At 48.7% G+C, this 21,263-nt stretch overlaps 1 protein-coding gene across 1 annotated transcript in view; it reads right to left on the bottom strand.

Annotated features, from left to right (window-relative positions):
• Positions 1 to 95: 95 nt before the first annotated feature.
• Positions 96 to 21,263, bottom strand: part of Pfkfb4 (6-phosphofructo-2-kinase/fructose-2,6-biphosphatase 4) — a 40,481-nt gene continuing 19,313 nt past the window's right edge. The window contains exons 9-14 of the mRNA XM_028756610.1: positions 20,763 to 20,909; positions 7,201 to 7,305; positions 4,585 to 4,714; positions 4,427 to 4,489; positions 3,341 to 3,405; positions 96 to 1,975 (exon numbers count right to left, since the gene is read on the bottom strand). Of these exons, the coding sequence (XP_028612443.1) occupies positions 1,916 to 1,975; positions 3,341 to 3,405; positions 4,427 to 4,489; positions 4,585 to 4,714; positions 7,201 to 7,305; positions 20,763 to 20,909 (570 nt within the window). The 3' untranslated portion in view covers positions 96 to 1,915. The remainder of the gene's footprint in view (positions 1,976 to 3,340; positions 3,406 to 4,426; positions 4,490 to 4,584; positions 4,715 to 7,200; positions 7,306 to 20,762; positions 20,910 to 21,263) is intronic.

Raw genomic sequence — 21,263 nt, 5'->3', positions numbered from 1 at the left:
TGGTAGAGACCACTCAAGTGTGCACACACACACACACACACACAGAACTAGTTATAAAATACCACCTCAGATTACTGGGTTGTTTTTTTTTTAAAAAAGTATTTATTGCAAAGAATGCTGGACACAGTGCGATGCACAACTGAAAACCAGTATCATACATTCTAGGGAAAGCAGGAAATGTCGGCAGTTCTTCCCATGAACCATCTCAGCTAAAACCTGGTGGCCAGCCTGGCTTGCAGAAGCCACTTCAGGTGCTAGAGGGAGGGGCTGTTCAGGCACAACGCCTCCTCCACTGATATCCCTCCGCCCTCAACCCTAGACTCTTAACACCTCTGGGTCCAGCAATTCTGGCCTTCCCGGGGCACAGAGAAAAAAGGCTTTGGTGGTCTTTGCCTCAAGCTGCATCCAGGCATTATTCACAGCTGCCAACCGCAGGGATCTGCTATGGCTAACACCTGTCCAGATAATATGACAAACATCACTCAGACTCTGAGAGACAAGGGAGCAGAAGCTGCAGGGCCTGTGTCCCGAAGGCAGTGGTGTGGTCCTCCAGCTCCAAGCTAGGGCTTGTAGGTCTGATGAAATGAGCCCAGGAGTCCCTCCCCAAGCCCACACAGACAACAGTTTGGAATAATGGCACTGACTTCTCAGGGGCAGATGGATGGCATCTGCAAGTTACACAGCCCAGGGCTGGCAGGGCTGGCAGGGCTGGCAGGGCTGAGAAAGGTGGACTATTCTGCCAGATTTGGGCTTGGAAAGGTTCTTGGGTGCAGGGCCTGGCTTCCCCATGGCTGCTCTGTGGATACTAGAGCAACCAGTTACTGATATAGAAAGTATCTTACCCTGTTCCACAGCCTGCCTGTCGCCCTGTTGGTCAGCTGACACATGGAGCCTGAATCTGCTCCGTGGACCCACCAGGACTCAGGGCAGGAGAGGCACCAGGCTTCATAAGGCTGTTTGCACTAGGGTTTAATTTGTATTTGAATCAAAACTAGGGTGGGGTCAGGGACTCCTCCCATGGCCAGGGCTGCCTCTGTGCTTTGTTGTCTCCTTCCTCAGACCTACAGGTGGAGGTCAACGAACAGAAGGACAGTTTGGCAGGACCACCAGTTCTGAGCCATTTATGACAAAGGCATGTCCCTGTTTCCAGTGTACAGTTCTGTGTGGACAGTGACAGCGACAGCCAGGTAGGGGAGACCAGTTTCCATAAGCACTTTGGTGTGTGCACCAAGAAGGTACTTCATAAAGCTGCCCTGCCTTCAGAGGATCCCCTGTGAGAGAATTTAGGACAAGGCACCTGGCCGCAGCTCTTCCATGTTCCAGTGGAAAACTTGGTAGACATTAGGAACCAGCGCCACAAATGATGCTCTCTTCACTCACTCTTGTGAGCACCCACAGATGCAGACAGATGTGGGCAGAAGCTCCCCTGCTCCATCTTCTGCTCCAGGTGAGGAAGAAAAAGGCTTTCCACTTTGCCTGGGGCAGCGTCCACTTAAGGCCCCATGAAGATCTAACCTCTGGCTCCAAGAGCAGCTACGGAGAGGGCAGTAGGGCTCTTCCAAGGCTGCCTGGCCCACTTCAGGCAGCTGGGCCACAGTAGGGATGTCCTAGTGACACTTGTTGTCTCAGTGTCTTATTTAAGGTTGCAAACGTCATGAAGCAGCCAGCCTGGTGAGTGAACTGCTTGAGAGCTGTAGCAGAGGGGCAAGCAGCAGAGCACATAGCCCCGGGATTCTCAGCAGCAGGTCAGCAGCCATACCCAACCTGTCACTGGTTGTCAACAGGGAGGTGAGTGGGCCAGGCTGAGGGTTCTGAGTGTTGCTAGCCACCCATGGCTTCAGGAGTGTACCATCAGTACAGTAAACACGAGGTGGCCTGGAGTGACCCCTCCACAGAGGTCAGGGCCTGCCATGGATCATTGGTGAGCAGGGACTGTGACAAGGGCTTCTTCTGAAGGCCTGGATATGTCTACATTCTGCACAACAATAAAGACAAAGAATGTTCATCCTGCACAGGGATAGACGGGGCACCACCTCACTTCTGCTGCCCTGATCACTATGGCAACACAGACACACGGACTTACCTCAGTAGCTACAGCTGAAAGCCCCTAACCTGCCCTAAGCATCAAATACCACTTGATGGGTGCTCAGACTTCAGAACAAGTGTGTGGTGAGGGTACTCCCCACTCCCTGCTCCACTGCAAGCAGCTCGAGTGCTACCCAAAGCAAGCCCACTCAACCTCCCACCAGAGGACAGGCCCACTGGGGAAGGAGAGAAGGCAGGGAGGGGGCTTAGTCTCTGAGTGCACCTCCTTCCTGGCTCTAACAGCCTATAGACATCTGCTAGGCTGGAATATGGTTTATCTCCCCAGGACTGAAACACGGGGCCCCATGATACCCCTGAAGTTCTCACTGTGAATGACCCTCCAAGAGCTATAAAGCCCAGTTCCAGCTTTGGCCTGCTAAGCTTTGGGTATCTCAGGTCTGAGAAACGGGGGTTTGAGACTTCCCTCAGCCCCATGGGCCTGTCCCTTGATCCCTCCGTGGCTTCCCTTAACTCCAACACCTGTAGGAATGTGTCAGGAGTTATAGCCCTGTGCAGTATGACAGAGCCAGACCTTCAGGGACAGAGACATGCTCCTCTTGGCCTACACTGAGCTCACAGACCAGCCCTAGGAACTGAAGGAGTGGGCAGAATCCTTACTTTGAGGCAGGGTTGGTTTGTTATTGGTTTGTTTTTTTGAGAGGAGTCTCATTGTAGTCCATGTAGCCTCAAACTCACTATGTAACTGAGGACGACCTTAACTTCAGATAAGGTCCTCCTGCCTCCATGGAATTACAGGCAGGTGTCACTAAACTCTGCTGTGGACCGAATCCACAGCTTTGCATATGATAGGCAAGCGTCCTGCCAGGTCAGCCATGGCCAGGCTCATGGTCCTTTGTAAAGTTCAAAGGTGCCCCGTTTATAAAGGTGTTCATGAAGCCTGGACTGACTGACAAGGGAGTTGAGAATCACCACCTGCCATGGGTGGGTAGCTGGCCTCTCCCTCCCCTGGGACCAGCTCTGGTCCAGATCCATGGCAGGGCTGCCTAGGAGCTGTGAGGCCTCGAGAACAGGGAGCCAAACACACCTGGCTCCGGTTGCTTCCTGCTGGTGGCCCAGCTCTAGGCACCTCCCCAGGGCCAACCTCGGGAAGAACCTAACCAAGCCACAGCCCCACCCTGGCTGGCCACAGGAGACAGGCCCAAACAGAAAACAGCCCCCACCCTAACCTGCCCCTGACCCAACTAGGACACCCCAGGGAATGTGCCCACCACCCCGGCAGGGAGCCCAGTGCTACCTGAGGTCTTTCTCGGTGCGTGTTCACAGCTGCCACGTTCAGGAATATGGACTCCATTTTACAACCTGCCAAAGGAAGAGGCCAGTGCAGTCCCCACACACGCAGTCAGAGCCACAGCAAACCTACTCTAGGGAGGAGACTGGAACACACAGAGCTCAGCTCTATCCTCCTCCTTCCCAGACAGCACCAGGGACCACCAGGAAGCACAGAAGTCTTGTCAGACTCCTGCGTATCCATGTGACTGCCCATGTGTGGCACATGGGGGACACGGGCTGCTTACACAGACTAGGGGTGGTTGGGGCAGCAACAGGTCAATGATCAACATGGGATCCCTTACTCTTGGTGCCCCCTAAACCAGTGACATCATCTATTCTGCCAAAAACAGTCCAGTCAGCCTGAGAGGAGGGAGGGACAACCCAGCTCTCCTGAAGTTTGTTCTCCTCAGGCGTGACCCAGGAGAGCAGGCTGTGTCCTGAGCATCTACAGTTAGAAGCATGGAGGAATGTAAATGTCCCCCATCCAGAATATTCTAAAGTTAAGGAAATATCAAAGATCACTGAGGAGACTTCCTGTAGTCACAGAAACTTTGAGACAAAGTCTCATTGTGTATCTCAGGCTGGCCTTGAACTCACTATGTACACAAGGGTGGCCTCGAACTCTTGACAATCTTCCTATCTCAGTCTCCTAATTACAAATATAAGCTACCATAACTGAACACACCAAGTTTTTTTTTTTTTTTTTTTTTTTTTTTTTTGTTTTGTTTTGTTTTCCAGACAGGGTTTCTCTGTGTAGCCCTGGCTGTCCTGGAACTCACTCTGTAGACCAGGCTAGCCTCGAACTCAGAAATCCGCCTGTCTCTGCCTCCCAAGTGCTGGGACACCAAGTTTTCTATAAACTAAAAAACAAACTAGGTGTACAATTAGACTTCCAGCCCCGGGGAGTGAGGGGAGCTGAGACAGGGAGTTCCTGAACAAAACCCCACCTCAAGACAATGAAAGAAGAAAACCAGGAAAGGGGAATTGGGAAAGGCAAGGAGTGATGAGTCCCTACAGCCTGCCAAGGTCTACATGCTGGACGCTCCCTTACCATAAGCCACAGGCGTGAGCTTCAGGACTGTGTGCAAGGGGCATTTGAGGTAGGGCAGCTCTTCTGTGGACAAAAGAGAACAGGGCTAGCATGACATACATGCCTGGGGGTCCCCCTGCCATGCACACAGCCCACCTGCCCGAGACAAGACCCCTCACCAGCTGCTTTGTCAAGAAAGTAGGCCAGGAGGCAACGCATCACAGCCTGGTGGCAAATGACCAGCACATTCTCCTGTCTCTCCAGTTCCATGATCACGGGCTCCAGTCGCTGCACCAGGTCTTCATAGGACTAAAAGGCAAGCAGGGAAGGTGTCCTTCAGGCCTGGCTCCAAGGTGGGAATGGAATCAGAGGTGCTGTTCTGTCTGGTCTTACCTCAACCTGACACACAAACTAGGCTCATCAGAGCCATAGAAACCCTAACTGAGGCAGGTGTGCTCAGCAGTGGGCGCCTGCCAACACCTGAAGCTGCTCACCATGCTAGAGATTGTGTCTAAGCTCCCTTCAGCCTAGTTCCTGAGGGAGTGGAGTGGACAGATGCCCTTAGAAAGCTGGTCTAGTGAGATGTCCAACCCTTCTCCATCCAGGGCTGGATTCTGGTAGGACTGAGAGAGCTAGGCCTCAGACACGTCCCAAGAGGCTACTGTGAGGCCCCATTCTTTTGGACCAATGGTGCATTCTGGTCTCCAGCCTCCCTCAGTATCAACAGTAACCTGGCTTTTCTTTTCTTTTCTTTTTTTTTTTTTTTGGTTTTTTGAGACAGGGTTTCTCTTTATAGTCCGGGCTGTCCTGGAACTCACTCTGTAGACCAGGCTGGCCTTGAACTCAGAAATCTGCCTGCCTCTGCCTCCCAAGTGCTGGGATTAAAGGCGTGCACCACTACCGCCCAGCTCAACCTGGCTTTTCTTACCCACCCCTACCCTACACTTCTCCAGCTCACAGGCCTCCCTCCCAGCTTCCCTCATGGCCGAGTCCCATCAGCTGCCATGTTCAGCCCACTGCTTTCTCTCTCTGCTCTGGACTCTTCCAGATGGCTCTCACTCATATCCACAGAAAGAACCATACTTAGGATTGGTCACGTCCTCAGTTTATATAGCTACCTCATGCCATCAATGGGGCCCTCTGCAGCCTTCCACTACAGGGTTCAGTCACTCAAAGCCGTGATGGGTGTAAAGTCGCCACCCTCCCCTAGTCCACAGCACTGAAGCACACAGAGCACAGTGGGTGGGTGTGGTGGGACAAAGGCCCTAGAACCTCCTAGAGTATGACAACTGTCAAGATTCTGAGGTCCTCAGGAACAACCATGTGCTTGTCTGCTTGCCTGTTCCCTTCTCCACTGTTATAGTGATAGGGACCTTGGACCCCTGCTGTCCCCTGGGGCAACCCCTAGCTCCATTTTTACCTGAGAATTAGGCCTGAGGATGGGGCAGTTCCATTTCTCTGCATAGATATCCATCTTTCAAAATAAATCCCTCCATGTAGAGCCTGACCCATGCTATGACTGACCAGGGGCACCAACACCCTGGCCTGTGCTGACCTCTAGCAGTTCTGGGGTATTCTTGATTAATTCTTTTTATAATTAATACCATAATGAATTCCCCATACATTCTCAAGTCTGAGAAGCTGCCTTCACTGTTTCTTTTTATTTATTATTTTTATGTGTGGGTGGAAGGGTAGATGTTCAGTGATTATGTGTGTGCGCACACACATATGGAGGCTGTGAGGTCAACCTTGGATGTCTTTTGTCAGGTGCTCTCCACATTATGTTTTGAAATAAGGTTTCTCCTTGGCCTAGAGCTGAGTAGGCTAGGCTGACTGGCCAGCAAGCTCCAAGGATTGACCTGCCCCTGCCTCCTCAGTTACCGGGATCACAGGCATGCATGCTACAGCAGGTGTTTTTGTTTTGTTTTTAACCTGGGTTCTGGGGATCACACTTAGGTCCTGTTTGCAAGGCAAGCAACTGACTGCACTACCTCCCAGCCTTGTGCTGTTTTTCCTCACCACTATATGGATTGGTTCTGAGCCTGAGCTCTGCCTTATAGCCAGCCCAATGTGAGAATTGTCCACATCACCCAGAGCTGCATGATTTCACGCATGTGTCTCTGGGCATATTTAGGCAACAGCCCAGAGCACCTCCTTGAAGCTGGAGGAGATTCCTCAGCCAAAGTGATTCTTACTTTCTGACCAGGTACTCTCTTGGAGAAGGTGATATGAGATTACTTTGCCAGATCTCTCTGGGGAAGGTCTCCATGGATCTGGAGACCCCCTGAGCAAGTTGGGGGCTGATATATGGAGTTGCATGGAGGATAGAATCTCCTTATGACAAGGGGAAACATCCAGTGAAAGGATAAAGGTCCAGGGCCAAGACAAGAGTGGAGAGCATGTTGGGGTGAGGCCTAGCCATATGAGGCCTGAGTCTATGGCCACATAGAGCTGTCTGGGAAATGGCTGATGACTCCCTGAGAAAGAACCTGGCCTGGGCACCCCAGGAGACGATGAGTTAACCACAGAAGTCCTAGGAAAACCAGACTCAACAGAGCCAGGGACACTCCGCTCAGCCTCTGCCCTTGCCAGATCTCCCTTAGATCATGTTCTCCGTAGCACTGCCCCCCTACAACCCAAGGAAGAGCAAACATCCAGGAGACAGAGCTGGGAACTGATGGAGAGAAGAAACCCACACCTAGGCTGCCTGCCTCAAGGCCGAGCCTCTAAGCCCCAGCCACACGCAGCACTGCCAGGCAGGCGACACTGGGACTAAGATCCCAAATCCCACCTACCTCACCCTTCGGGTACCGGTACCGGTACTTGTCCTGATCCCTCAGGGCAAACTCCAGCGGATAGTGATCCTGGATTTCTTCGTAAGTCATCTCCTCACAGACACCCTAGGAAGACACAGCATTCGTCATAGCATCCACGCCAGGCTGACAAGACTAACCTTTGAGTGGAGGAGCAGAGACCAGCATTTCCTGGGCCAATGGAACCCTGTTAGCACAAAGGTGACACGATGTGGAAAAGCAGACCCTGTCTGGACAGTAAGTTTTATGGTAGCCATTTGTAGGGAGCTATAGGAATAGAGCTCACCTGTCCATCACACATCTACCCAGTGGATGGCATTGGATTTAGCACTAATGTGCATGTTTTCCTAAGTCTTTACAATTATTTTTTGTTTGCTTTTGTTTTGTTTTTTGTTTTGTTTTGTTTTTTTGAGACAGGTCTCTTTATATAGCCATGTCTACCCTGGAACTCACTGTGCAGACTAGGCTGGCCTCAAACGCAGAGATTCACCTGCCCCTGCCTCCCCAGACCTGGGATAGAAGGCCCACACCGCTTGTCCAGCTTACAAAATTGTTATTGCTTTTACTTATTTGTCTGTTAGTTTGTTGTGTGTGTGCCCTTGTGCTCATGACAAGGCATGGTTGTGGACAGAGGACAACCTGCAGAAGTCAGGTGTCTCCTTCCATTGTGGGAACTCCAGCAGTGGAACTCAGATTCTTGGGCTTGTCAGCAAGTGCCTTTACCCACTGAGCTGTCTTGCTAGCCATTTATTTACTTATCTTTCTGGTTTTCAGGGGTCTGTTTCTTTGTGTAGCTCTGGCTGTTCTGGAACTGGTTCTTTAGACCGGGTTGACCTTGAACTCTGTCCCCCCAGGTGCTGGGATCAAAGGTGTGTGTTTCCACGCCTTTGCTGGACCTTCTCTTGTCTGTTATGAAAGTATTAAATATGAGTAGAAGCTGCTGTGTAAACTGTATTTAAAAAGATTCATTTGTGTCCTGGAGAAAGAGAACATGCCAGAATGAAAGAGAGACAGAGAGGAAGAAAGAGACAGAGACAGGACCTGAGTTTAATTCCTGACACTCATGTCAGGAATCTTACAATTGTGTGTAAACTCTAGAGGATTCAATGCCCTCTTCTGGTCTCTGCAGGCAACACACACACACACACACACACACACACACCCCAAACCATCAGCCACCAGCAGAGAAGAAAAGGTGATGGAAAATACCTTAGTGTTATTTAAGGCCCTGAGAGGCGCTGAAGAGATTGAACTATCTCATGACCTGCCAGCCTTAAAAAACTGTATATGTTTTGATGTCAGGAAGTGGAACAGTGTTGTAATAAGTCCCTAAGAATGTGGAAGTGGTCACAGAGGAAGGAAGAATGTTTTAGGTTGCCTCCAAGAGCCTGTTGGTAACAGTGTAGATGTTAAAGGGGATTGTGGGAAGGCTTAGAGGGAAGCAGGGGATGGTAAAGAAAGCCCTGGTCAGGCTGGGAGGATGGCGCAGTCAGGAAAGTGCTTGCTGACTCATGGGAACCTGAGTTTAGATCCCTAACACTCGTGTAAAAAGCTAGTATGGCAGCAGGCATTTGTCTCTCTAGCACTGGGGAAGCAGAGACAGGAGAATCCTTGGAGCTCAGATTCTGAGAAAGATCCTGTCTCAAAAAGTCAGACAGAGAGTGACTGAAAAACCTCTGGCTCGTGAACACCCATAGGTGCCTGTGCACAATACTCAGGAACACGGACACAAAACACACACAGAGCCTCTGTTACTAACACCACCATAGCCAGGCTGCTGATGTAAATTTGAGTTTAGCCCATCATGGCAGCAAACACTTGCAATCTCAATAGTCAGGAGGCTGAGGACGGAGCAGCATGAAATCCCAGGCCAGCCTGAGTGACAGAGCAAGATCCTGCTTCCACAGAAGAAATGTGAGTGTTGGGGTGTTTCTGTGAGCCCCAGAAAGAAGCAAGATGCCAGTTACAAAAAAATTAGACAAAAGATGACCATTGTTCCAAAGTGGCAGAGAGCCTGGCTCAATATGTTGTAGTGTTGTAGTGTTGGGAGCGATGATCCGTAGCGCTCTTCTGCAGATGAACATGGTACAGGTACAGACAAGCAGACATACACATACACACAAAGAAATATACATAAAACGTTGGCTCGGCGGGTAAAGCACTTGCTGGACAGGAATGAGGACTGGAGTTCAGATCCCAGGAATCCACTTAATGACAGGGGGGCATGGTGCTCTGCCTGTAGTCCCAGCACACGGGAGGCAGAGACAGAAGGATCCCCGAGTACTCTGGCTGGCTAGACCAGGCTAGGGAGCTTTGGATGCAGTGAGAGACTCTGTCTCAAAAACTAACTAAGGTAGACAGTGGCTGGGAAAACACTCAAGCACATGCACCCACACATGTGAACATGCAAACACACATGGATGATAGAGATGACCACAGCCCTGAGAGGAGCTGGGAGCCTGGGACCACGGGCAGCTCACTGCTCAGAGCATAACAGTGAAGAGACAGAAAACAGAAAGGAGAAAAATTCAAACCCCTAGAGCTTCAAAGGGCTCCCTCTGGAATATATGTTCCCTGCCACCTCCTGCCTGTCTTTCAGTCTGAAGAAGGCCCAGCCTATCTGCACTTCTGTAGTGGATGAAGATTTGGAATGCATCAATTCTCATCAGAGCCCAGTGACCTGAGGCTCCAAGTCCTTCTGCTGTGCAGAGGTGACTGATGGGGTTGCAGCCTAAGGCTGGGCAAAAGAGGCCAGCACCAATAGAGTCACACCAGAAGTGTGGAGGTGGGGGAGGGGGCAAGTCCCACACTGAGGGCTCCAGCCACAAAGCTGGAGTCAGTCTGCTTTCACAAAGTAAGACTTTCCAAAGCTGAAGTAAAAACCAACTTTAAATACAAACAGCAATAGAAAGTATCCATAGAGAAGCTCAGTAAGAAAACACGGAAGCCTCACTACACCCTCAAATGAGTCAGTCGGGGGAACGGGGCGATGGTCAGTGAGGCAGAGCATCTGCTACACATGAAGGACAGCCCGAGTCCAGTCCTCAGCACCAGTGTAAAAAGCTAGGCAAGGCTACACACCCCTGTGACCCCAGTGCTGTGGGGTGCCAACTGGAGGACCACTGGGGCTTGCTGGCTGTCTATGTACTCAGTCAAATACCATCTCAAGGGAAGAAGGCAGACAGCTATGGAGTAGGACACCCAACTTCCTCCTCTAGCTTCTGGACACACCCATGTGCACACATATACCACACACAAACAAACACCACCACCCCACACATCACACTATACATACACCACATACACCCTGAAACAGAGCCCCCACATACATCACATACCATACACACACACACACACACACACACACACACAACTCACATCACACACCACATGTACACACCTCCCCCACACACATATTCGACATGAACACCCACCCGAACACACATATACCCACCTCCTACACACACACCTCCCACACACAGAAGAAAGATTAAAAAACAAAACAAATTCCAGGCAGTGTTGGCACACACCTTTAATCCTTGCACTTGGGAGGCAGAGACAGGCAGATCAAACTCCAGGCCACCTGGTCTATGTGTTTCATGGAGTTCCAAGCCGGCTAGGGCTTCATAGAGAGACCCTGTCTCAAACAAAAACAAACAACAACCACAAACCCTTAAAGTTAGGTTGAGTGGTAGGATAATGCCCCTGAGCAGGCTAACAGGTTACTGGATTCCAGGACGGGAAAAGGTGTTGCAGAAAATATGTATGAGGAAACAGAAAACAGGTAAAATATTTTTAAGACCCAGGAATATGTCTATAAACCCAGCCTACAAGTTCTAGGTCAGCCAAGGCTACATAGCAAGTAAGCTATGTATTACTTAAAACAAACAAAAGAAAAGCTTTCAAATTTTCTAGTTACAAACACTCAAATCAAAAATCTCATGTTTCCACTCTGGAAAGACTCTTCATACAACTCCAGACCTATTCGGATAATCACTGCTTACAGTCATTTGGTTAGCTACTTGAATTCTACCTGAAAACTAAATTCTCATGGTCCATGGAATTTAACACATGGCTCCCAAGAATTATTAGGCGAGGGTGTATGTGTGCATGCGCGCCTAAGTGTCAACCCTCATTTGAGAGTTTGCACACAGGTGGTGGGGTGTGGCAACAAGTGGAGGGAAGGCTTTTTGAAGTTATAAATTATAAATTCAGGCTGGAGAGATGGCTCTGACTGCTCTTCCAGAGGTCCCTAGTTCAATTCCCAACAACTACATGGTGGCTTACAACCATCTATAATGGGATCCAATGCTCTCTTCTGGCATGCAGGCATACATGCAGACAGATATATATAAAAAATACCTAAATAAAAAAGAAAAAATTATAAGAATTCTCTGCTCTGCCCTAAGTGTGAGAGCAGCAAATCCAGGGCCAGCCTGGGCTACATAATGAATTCAGTGCTGTTGTGTTCTGTGTTACAGAGGGGATATAGACTGCCTTAAACAACAGCAGTAAAAAGCAACAAAAATATCAAATGACTGTTGTGTAGCAGCTTTTTCCAATATTAAAACATTTCATCCAAAACAAAAAATAAACAAAAAACAAAAACCAAAAATATTCCCAGCCGGGCAGTGGTGGCACACACCTTTAATCCCAGCACTTGAGAGGCAGAGGCAGGCAGATTTCTGACTTTGAGGCCAGCCTGGTCTACAGAGTGAGTTCCAGGACAGCCAGGGCTATACAGAGAAACCCTGTCTCGAAAAACCAACAAAACAAAACGAAACAAAACAAAACAAAACAAACCCAACAACCAAACCATTCCCATTCCATCCTTCAGAGAAGAGGAAGGTAAATAAAATAGCTTCAGGAAGTCCCTGAAACCAACAAGATTCACTAGGCCTCTTCCTGCTGAAGTAAACAAAGCAGCAAAGACTCAAACAAGCCAATCTGAAAACAAGACTCTCAGGCAAGCAGAGACGAAGAGTCTCATGCAGAGTCTCAGACCAGACCAGCTGCCAGGAGAAACAGAAACCAGCTGAGATGCTTAGAAGAGGCAGAGAATAGCTAACCTCACTTCTCAGTGTATTTCAGGTTTCCCAGATTTTGTGAGAAGTCACCCATGCTGATGATGCAGCTGCCTTTGAGTCATTTCAGCTCCTGTAGGTAACCCCAATAAAACTCATGGTTCACCAAGTTGGGCTTTGGTGGTATCCATACTTTGGTCAGTCTAGGGGTGAACAGGGGTGTGTGTGTGTGTGTGTGTGTGTGTGTGTGTGTGTGTGTGTGTGTAGTACCTTCCTAGGAAGCTTTGCCACGCAGCAGTAACTGCCAAGTAAGATGATAAATCATGACCAAGTCCATATGAAGGCAAATCATAATCAAATGCCGAAAACCACAATCTGAGAATTCTGAAAGCGTTCAGAGAAGGGAGGAGCGAGCTTCTCAAACATGCAACCAGGGCACCAAAACAGCAACATAATAGGTCTATTGTTGTTGTGTTATTATTATTGATAAGGTTATTATTTCAGATAGTGCTTTTCTCTCTGTGTAGCCCTGGTTGGCCTGGAACTCACCCTGTACACCAGGGTGGTCTTGAACTCACAGACCTCTGCCTGCCTCTGCCTCCTGAGTCTACGTAGAGAATTCCAGGACATCCTGAGCTCCACAGAGAAACCCTGTCTTAGGGGTGGGGTGGGGTGGAATGTCAGGTTTATCTGCACCACCAGATTCCTCTCCCCTTCCCTACCACTCTCACTGCAGGAAGCTGACCACTCTGGACTGTACCTACAAGGCCATGAGGGAATGAGGCCACAGGAAGGGATGTGAGCTGGTCACTCCAGGATGGGTCTTCACTGGGGCCATGCTATCTCACAGGCTGGCCTTTCCTCCTTCTCTCCTCTGGACAGTGACAGCAAGGATCACGGTCCCTACTGTTGGGGATCATCCTCTCACAATATACTTCATGACTTCCATATCACCTGTCCATTTCTTCATGAGCAGTCCATTTATCCTCCTCTGGATTACTGTCACTGTGAAGAAGGGACCAGTTGTCGGCCTAACTAACTCTGTGGTTCTGTTTTGCTTCCTCGATATTTTCCCTCCTCTCTTCTGCCCCTTTCCTCTTACTTTGAATTCCAGAGGCAAGAAGACTCTGAACATCCTCCTGACATGGTAACAACTACTGCAGACCGGAAAGCTTTGCAAACAGCCCATCCCACAGCGAGATCACTTGCCCCCTGAGGGCAGCCAGTGACCCAAGCTGGTGAGGTGCACCCTGCAGCTGCAGTAATTATCTCTTGAGAACCAGGCTGCTCATCTCCACTGCTTCTCCTGAATCTCTTGCAGAACTAGAGAGGAGCCAGTGACCAGACCACTGCTAACCAACCAAGACTTCCTGCCAAACCCCAAACCCTTCCCTTCTTTGCTTCCCCTTTATACAAAATCTCGGAGTTCCTCTCAGTCCCTCGAAGATGGACTTGGGGTCAGAGGAACTGTATCTGCCCATCTCAAGAGCCTTATGCTGACTGTGTCTCCTCTCTCTGCCTCTCCCCCCCCCCTCTCTCTCTCTCTCTCGCCTTATCTCTGAATGTCATATTGGAGTGGGTGAGGAAACCCAGTCTGCTGAGACTCCTAGAGCCAGGGCGTTTGTCCTAAAACTCCACAAACAAGTAGAAACGAGAATCGATTTCTGGGACTGGAGTGATGACTCAGCATTTAAGAGCACTGGCTGACCTTCCAGAGGTCCTGAGTTCAATTCCCAGCAACCACATGGTGGTTCACAACCATCTGTAATGGGATCTGATGTCCTCTTCTGGTGTGTCTGAAGACAGCTACAGTGTGCTAATATACATAAAATAAATCAATCTTTAAAAAAAAGAAAAAAAAAGAATCTGTTTCTTTTTATGGACCACAAATTCATGTTACCAAGTTGTCCTTTTTAGTCCAAGGTCTCAGGTAGCCCGAGATGGCCTCAAGCTGTAGCCAATGGTGACTTTGGACTTCCTCGCTTCTTGTCTTTACCCTCCTAAGTACAGAGGTTAAAGGTACATGCCACCAGGACCACTTTATGAACTTCTAGGAAGTCTGCCCAGGGCTCTCTGTGCTAACTAAGCTATCCCCAACCCACAAGCTGTAAGACTCACATTATATTATATTTTTTTAAAAAAATCAAAACATGCACAGCAAACAGTAAAATATAGAGAGCAAAAAAGAAATTTGAGAAAAATAATCATGATCTAAGACCTCTTAACTATTTATGATGACCAAATTCACAAAAAAAAAAAAAAAAAAAACACCACCAACCAAACAAGAAAAACTCAAAAAAACAAAAACAAAACCAAAACAAAAAAGGCCAGGCGGTGGTGGCGCACGCCTTTAATCCTAGCACTTGGGAGGCAGAGGCAGGCAGATCTCTGAGTTCGAGAGTTCAAGGCTAGCCTGGTCTACAGAGTGAGTTCCAGGACAGCCAGGGCTACACAGAGAAACCCTGTCTCGAAAAAAAAACAAAAACAAAACAAAACAAAAACAAACAAACAAACAAAAACAAAGAAAAACTCTACGGATGCAGAGAATTTGAAGGGTATAATTACAGAAGCTGAAATTGATATTATACATATAAACTTTTCTTATGAAAAGTTCACCACACAGAAAATGAAGAGTCAACAGTAAGCTAGCACCTCGCCTGTACCTCGTAGCCATGAACAGAAACACAGAACAAATGTGCTTCGACTGAAGTTGCAACTGCTTCCTTCCCACTGCCTACACAGCTGGATGGTGTGAGGGAAACGGTGCTTGACTTGGGGAGGCAGAGAGGAACAGAAAGTGAGAACAGGGACAAGATCAGAGCTTGATGGTAGAGTCCCACAGTCCCTTGTCCCTCGGGCCTCCCCCCCATCTCCCTCCCCGAGGTGCAAGATCTGAGACCTGTTTCTAAGACAACAGATCACAGCAAAGGTGACAAGCTGTGACCCGGTCACTCTGTATTATAAAATTTCATTTTAGTAACTAAAGAGACAGAGGTTCATTCTTACTGACTTTGAAGAAATAAATTGCCAAATTCTAAAAGGTCCACACGGCAAGGAACTGTGGCTGGCCTGTCCCTACGGCCTGTCCCTATGGCCTGTCCCTACGGCCTGTCCCTATGGCCTGTATGGAGCCCAGATCCTGGCAAAGGGCAGCTAGGAGGTCAGCAGGCTTACTCCTATAGCCTTAAGGAGATGAATCCTGATAACAAGCATGGGCTTGAAGGAGACCCCAAGCCTCAGAAGAGACAGACTTCCTGGCTGATGCTCTAATTGCACACTGATAAACTGGGCAGCGAGCCCAACCACACCCAGCCAGGCTCCAAACCACGGCAGCAGTGAGGTCATTAATCTGTGCTGCTTGAAGGGACCTAGTGTGTGACAGTGCTTTGGAAGACTTTCTTCTGGCCTCCGTGGACAGCTAAGTGCACACAAGTGGCAGATACTCACACAGGCCCACCAGTGCACATGAGTGCAAATAAAAACTCTTAAAAATGCAAGAAAGAATACAGAGATCTAGCTAGCTGTAATCTCAGAAAAGATGGAAAATCCACCAAATTCCTATTCTAGTATCAGAAAATTCAGGCGTCTGCACCCTGCCTGTCCAGATTTAGGACACCCCATCCCCAGTCTCTGGTGCTCTCAGTCCCTCTCTTTCCCACAGCAGTGAGGCCCAGCACCGTTTGTCTTTCTGTGCCCACCCACCTATCTCACTGAACTTACTGTCCTCCAGGCTCACTCAAGCTGCTGCAAAGAACAGAATCCCTGGTTTTATTCTGTTTTTGTTTTTGTTTTTGAGACAGGGTTTCTCTGTATAGCCTTGGCTGTCCTGGAGCTCACTTTATAGACCAGGCTGGCTTCGAACTCAGAAATCCGCCTGCCTCTGCCTCCCAAGTGCTGAGATTAAAGGCGTGCACCACCACTGCTCTGGTTTTATTCTGATTTAAACAAAATAACTATGAAAAGACTTATAAGACAATTAGTACACTGTGAACATGGACTAGATAGTTAATGACCCCCACTTTCTCTCCTTTTAGTTTTAATTAATTAATTTTTCAGATAGGGTCTCATACTGTAGCTTTAGCTGGCCTAGAACTTGCTATGCAGAGCAGTTTGTCCGTGTCCTCACAAAGACCCATATGCCTCTGCCTCCTGGGTGCTTGGATTAAAGGTATGTGCCACCACATTTATTTAATGTGCATCAATGCTTTGCCTATGTGTATGTCTATATGAGCATGTCAGATACCCTGGAACTGGAGGTACAGACACGTGTGAGCTGCCAAAGAGTGCTGGGAATTGAACCCAGGTCCTCTGGAAGAACAGCCAGTGCTCCTGACTGCTGAGCCCTCTCTCCAACCCCCACTTTTATTTTTTACATAGTGAGACCCACAGGGGGTCTCACTATGTAGCCCAGGCTAGCTTAGAACTTACTGGATCCACCTGCCTCTGTCCCCAGAGTGCTAAGATTAAGGGCATATACCACCACCTGGCATAATATTCTTTACTGTCATACATAAATGAGATTCTGTATAATAACCTTTAGAAACAAGCCAGGGATGGGATCAGCCCAGTGCTATCACCATCCTGGAGGACAGAAGCCTGAGAGATAAGGGCCTGTCAATTAACAAAAGAAGGACACCCTTCTGCCCATCCTGTGTCCTGCCAGAGCAGATGTAGACACAAGAAACACAGGGCAAAGGTTGGGAATTAGGACCAGGTCATCCTCATTACAAAGACTGGGGCCTTAGAAACTTCTAGAGATAGACTGAAAGCTATATAGGTTCCCGGCGCTGGTGAGGTACAGCTGGGCACCGCCAGGCTCGTGCCAAGAACTCCGGTGACACCTTGGTGACATTCCAATGGTCAATTTGGGGTCTGGCTTTAGTCCCCACCCTGAAACCAATGTGCCCCTTTGACTACAGCCTCCTTCTGTGCCAGAACTTCCAGGTTTCTCTTCCACCTTAGCAGAAGGACATCTAAAGCTGCCTACAGAACCCTTCAACGCTGGGGCTCCCCAGGGTTTGGACCTTGTCCCTGCTTCCCTGAACCCATTTGGCAGGCTCCAGAACCTCACCTGTGCGGGCTGCCCAAGCTCTGCCTTCTCCTTAGAGATCAGACTATACCTGGGCCTCCACTGCTGAACACCCACCAGGAATTTTCCCTCTTACTCAGCACGTTTCCTGAGCAGCTACCATGTGGCGAACAAGGTGGACACAGTTCCCGTACTCAGGTGACACAAGACAGGCACAGTTCCAGTCCTCAGGTGACTCATCTCCTCTACCAGAGCCCCGCCCAGTGACTGGAAACCTGGCGCTATCCTGAATGCCACCAACCTTTTGTCTCCATGGCTCTCCACCAGGATCCTGGCCCTCAGGACCTAGTCCTAGGTCCTGGCAAAGGATGGATAAATAGTGAAATGGACAAATCCCCTACCCCTTCCTCTCCTCCCGGCACTGGCCAGGTTCCGGCTTTCATGATCTCACTGTGAATGCCTGTTTCTCTCCTACAGCCCATCCCTACATCACCCAACAACATCGTTCAACCTGGCATAGGGTGATTGATTATTCTGAGGTTCACATCCATTAAAGACTTCTGCTTCTGGCACTGAAAACCAGAGCGCTTCAATCAACAACCTAGTAGACAGTCAGTCCACAACTAGCCAAAGGTTACCCATCATTAGCTACCCAACAAAAGCAAAAACAGTTCTCTAACATGTCTGACTCTTGCTGAAAAGTTACCAGGTCCGCATTGGATCTAGAATAATGCTTCCTATACATACATCAGCAATAGAAAGGCGATAATCCAATTTGAGGGGACACAAAGCAAAAGACCACAAGTAAGATAGGAAGAAGGAAAAGAGCTGAGTGGTAGTCCATGCCTGCAATCCTGGCACTCAGGAGGCTGAGACAGGAAGCGCTCCACGATCCAAGGGCAGTGGAGCCATGTGCAATGAGTTCCAAGCTAGTCTGGGTCACAGAGTAAGAGCTATGCTCCCAAAACAAACATAAGAAAATGACTGATCAATAGACAGACAGATCCAATGACTAATAAACAGAGTGAAAACTTCTATAACTAAATTAACATGATACTGGTATGTAAACAGATACACATGTCATATATGAATGTAATATAAAAAGAAAACAGATCCACAGGAAAAATATGGACAGATGTTTATGTTAACTAGCCGATGGATGGTGATCAGATATTGAAAGCTTTGTCATAGTATCAAATATAATTTTGATGGTCCAGAGAGTGGACCTATGGAACCAGGGACACAGCACAGCTGGCAGAGAGTGTCCTGTGGGACCAGGGACACAGCACAGCTGGCAGAGAGTGGACCTATGGGACCAGGGACACAGCACAGCTGGCAGAGTGTCCTGTGGGACCAGGGACACAGCACAGCTGGCAGAGAGTGTCCTGTGGGACCAGGGACACAGCACAGCTGGCAGAGAACGTCCTGTTGGACTAGGGACACAGCATAGAGTGTACCTGTGGGACCAGGGATACAGCACAGCTGGCAGTGAGCTTGCCTGACAAGTATGAAGTCTGGTCTTCAGTACTGTCAAAAAAATAGGGAGAGAGAAGAAAAGAACAGCCTAGATAGTTTAAATGCAAGATAGGAGAGCGTGAGGGCTAAGGAACAGTGAGAAACCGTAACACAGACTGGTAACTGTCATGTGCTGCTTGAGGTCACCCCACTCCCCCTCCTTTCAGCAAGTCTGTCTTCAAGTGTCCTCCACAGTCTGTGGGTGGCCTGGCCCTTGACTCTGTGACAGGGTGGGAAGAGAACTGCACACAAGCCCCAGGGTGAAAACACTGTGTCCTTGAGAACAGCTTGAAGGTCAACCATTTCTTTTTTTTTTTTTTTTAAAGATTTATTTATTTTATGTATATGAATACACTGTAGCTGTCTTCGGACACACCAGAAGAGGGCATCAGATCTCATTACAGATGGTTGTGAGCCACCATGTGGTTGCTGGGAATTGAACTCAGGACCTCTGGAAGTGCAGTCGGTGCTCTTAACCACTGAGCCATCTCTCCAGCCCAGGTCAACCATTTCTAAGTCATGTTAATTTTTTTGTTGTGTTTTTGAGACAAGGTCTCTTTACATAACCCCGGCTACCTATGTAGACCAGGCTGGCCTCAGTGTGTGTGTGTGTGTGTGTGTATGTGTGTGTGTGTGTGTGTGTGTGTGTGTGTGTATGGGTACCTGAAGAGAGCAGAAGAGAGTGTCAAGTTCTGTGGAACCAGAGTTATATGTAGTTACAAGCTGAGATCTGAACTCTGGACAGGCTTAAATTAACCATCACAAGAGGACAAGTCACTGTTGTTAATCCTGTGATATTGATACTTCTGGGAACAAGCAGGAGAAACTTGTTCTAAATCCTGCTGATTTATTTTCAGACTCCAGCTAATCAGAGTTCAGGGTCCCAGGCCCTAGGGGACCTGGGGACTTCCTAACAGCTGTACGGCTTCTGTTTTAAGGAGACAGTTGTCTGAGTCCAGCCTTCCCAAGGACAATGTCTCCATCTTGCTGGCAGGGTCAACCTAAGTTCATGTTCCCAGACCAAGGGACCAACTCCTACCCTGGTTGGCAATAACTTGGCACAGATGTTGCAAGCTTAAAAATTCTGTGGCAAAAAAAAAAAAAATTCTGTGGCATTCTGGCTTACTGGAGTCTGTTCTGTAGCCCTGATCGATCAGTAACAGCTTAATTATAGTAAATTTTTGTCATCTGCACTGACCTGGTACTTGAGTTACGTTGCATTTAAACAGACCCCATAATAGTATAAAAATGTCTACAGTGGGAAAGAAAATTCCAACATCTGGCTGTGGGAAGTTCATTCACAGAGAGAAAACTCAATGGGCAACTCTAGCTGTTGGCTCAACATTCCCAGTCAGTTTCTCACAGGTGTCGCGAATGCTTAATCTGGTGATGTCATCCCTACCTGTTGCTATTTTTCTTGTGTTGTTTATCCAGACAGGGTTTCTCTGTGTAGCCCTGGCTGTCCTGGAACTCACTCTGTAGACCAGGCTGGCCTCGAACTCAGAGATCCACCTGCCTCTGTCTCCTGAGTGCTGAGATTAAAGGCGTGCGCCACCACTGCCCGGCTTGCTATTCTTTTACATAAGGAGCTTCACCTGAGAAGACACTTGCTCTGCCCAGGGCTCTGTAGGAAAGTGCAGCTGACAGCTGGAGCTTGGGCATCCCATTTGATGATGACAGAGCACTGAGCTTCTTTCATCTGCCTACCACTTACTGTTTATCCTGTTGCGTAGGACCAGCGAGAGGCTCAGTGGGTAAAGGTGCTTGCTGCCAGAGACCCACACAGAGGGAAGAAAGAACCAATTCCCAAACGTTGCCCTCTGACCGCCACAAGAGCAACCAGCATCACAAAATAAGTCATTTTTTAAAAGCTCAAAAGCATGACTACCCTACATTATTCTCCAGACCAGACTGAGCACAGATCAGGGAAGGACAGTGCCCGGGAGGCAGACGGGGGAGGGAGGGACAGTAATTACCGCGTCGATCTCATTGAGGACCTTCCACTGCTCATAAGGGACACTCAGTGCCTCGGCTGTCTGGATTGTCCTCTTCATCTGGCTCGTCCAGACCTTCAGATCCTTGATGTTCTGGTCACTGATGAACTGAGCCAGATGCTTGGAAAACTGAAACACATTATTACAGCATACTCAGCCCCACAGGTCCAGGGCTGCCTCAAACAACCCCAAAGGTCCACAGAGGCCTGCCCAAACTCAGGAAATAGGTTTAGTTTAAAAAAATCACACTAACTTCCCAATGATGCAGACATCCAAGGACTGTTCTATGCATTCTCCCAGGCCCCTAGAGGAATCCCAGACTTGTCATGCTCCTCCATGTTGATCAACAGTCCCAAGGCCATGTGACCTCTTCTGAGTCCTTGATATCTCCCTAAACTGTGTCAAACCCATAGCCGTTCAGTTGGGACTCTTGGCCCCTCTAAGGGAAGTGTGATCCTCTAAGGGAAGTGTGATCCTCTAAGG

This window comes from Grammomys surdaster, unplaced genomic scaffold (assembly GCF_004785775.1).
Source record: "Grammomys surdaster isolate TR1022 unplaced genomic scaffold, NIH_TR_1.0 126131, whole genome shotgun sequence".
Classification (NCBI taxonomy): domain Eukaryota; kingdom Metazoa; phylum Chordata; class Mammalia; order Rodentia; family Muridae; genus Grammomys; species Grammomys surdaster.
The sequence above is the reverse complement of the archived record's forward strand: the minus strand, read 5'-3'. Positions and strand labels throughout refer to the sequence as shown.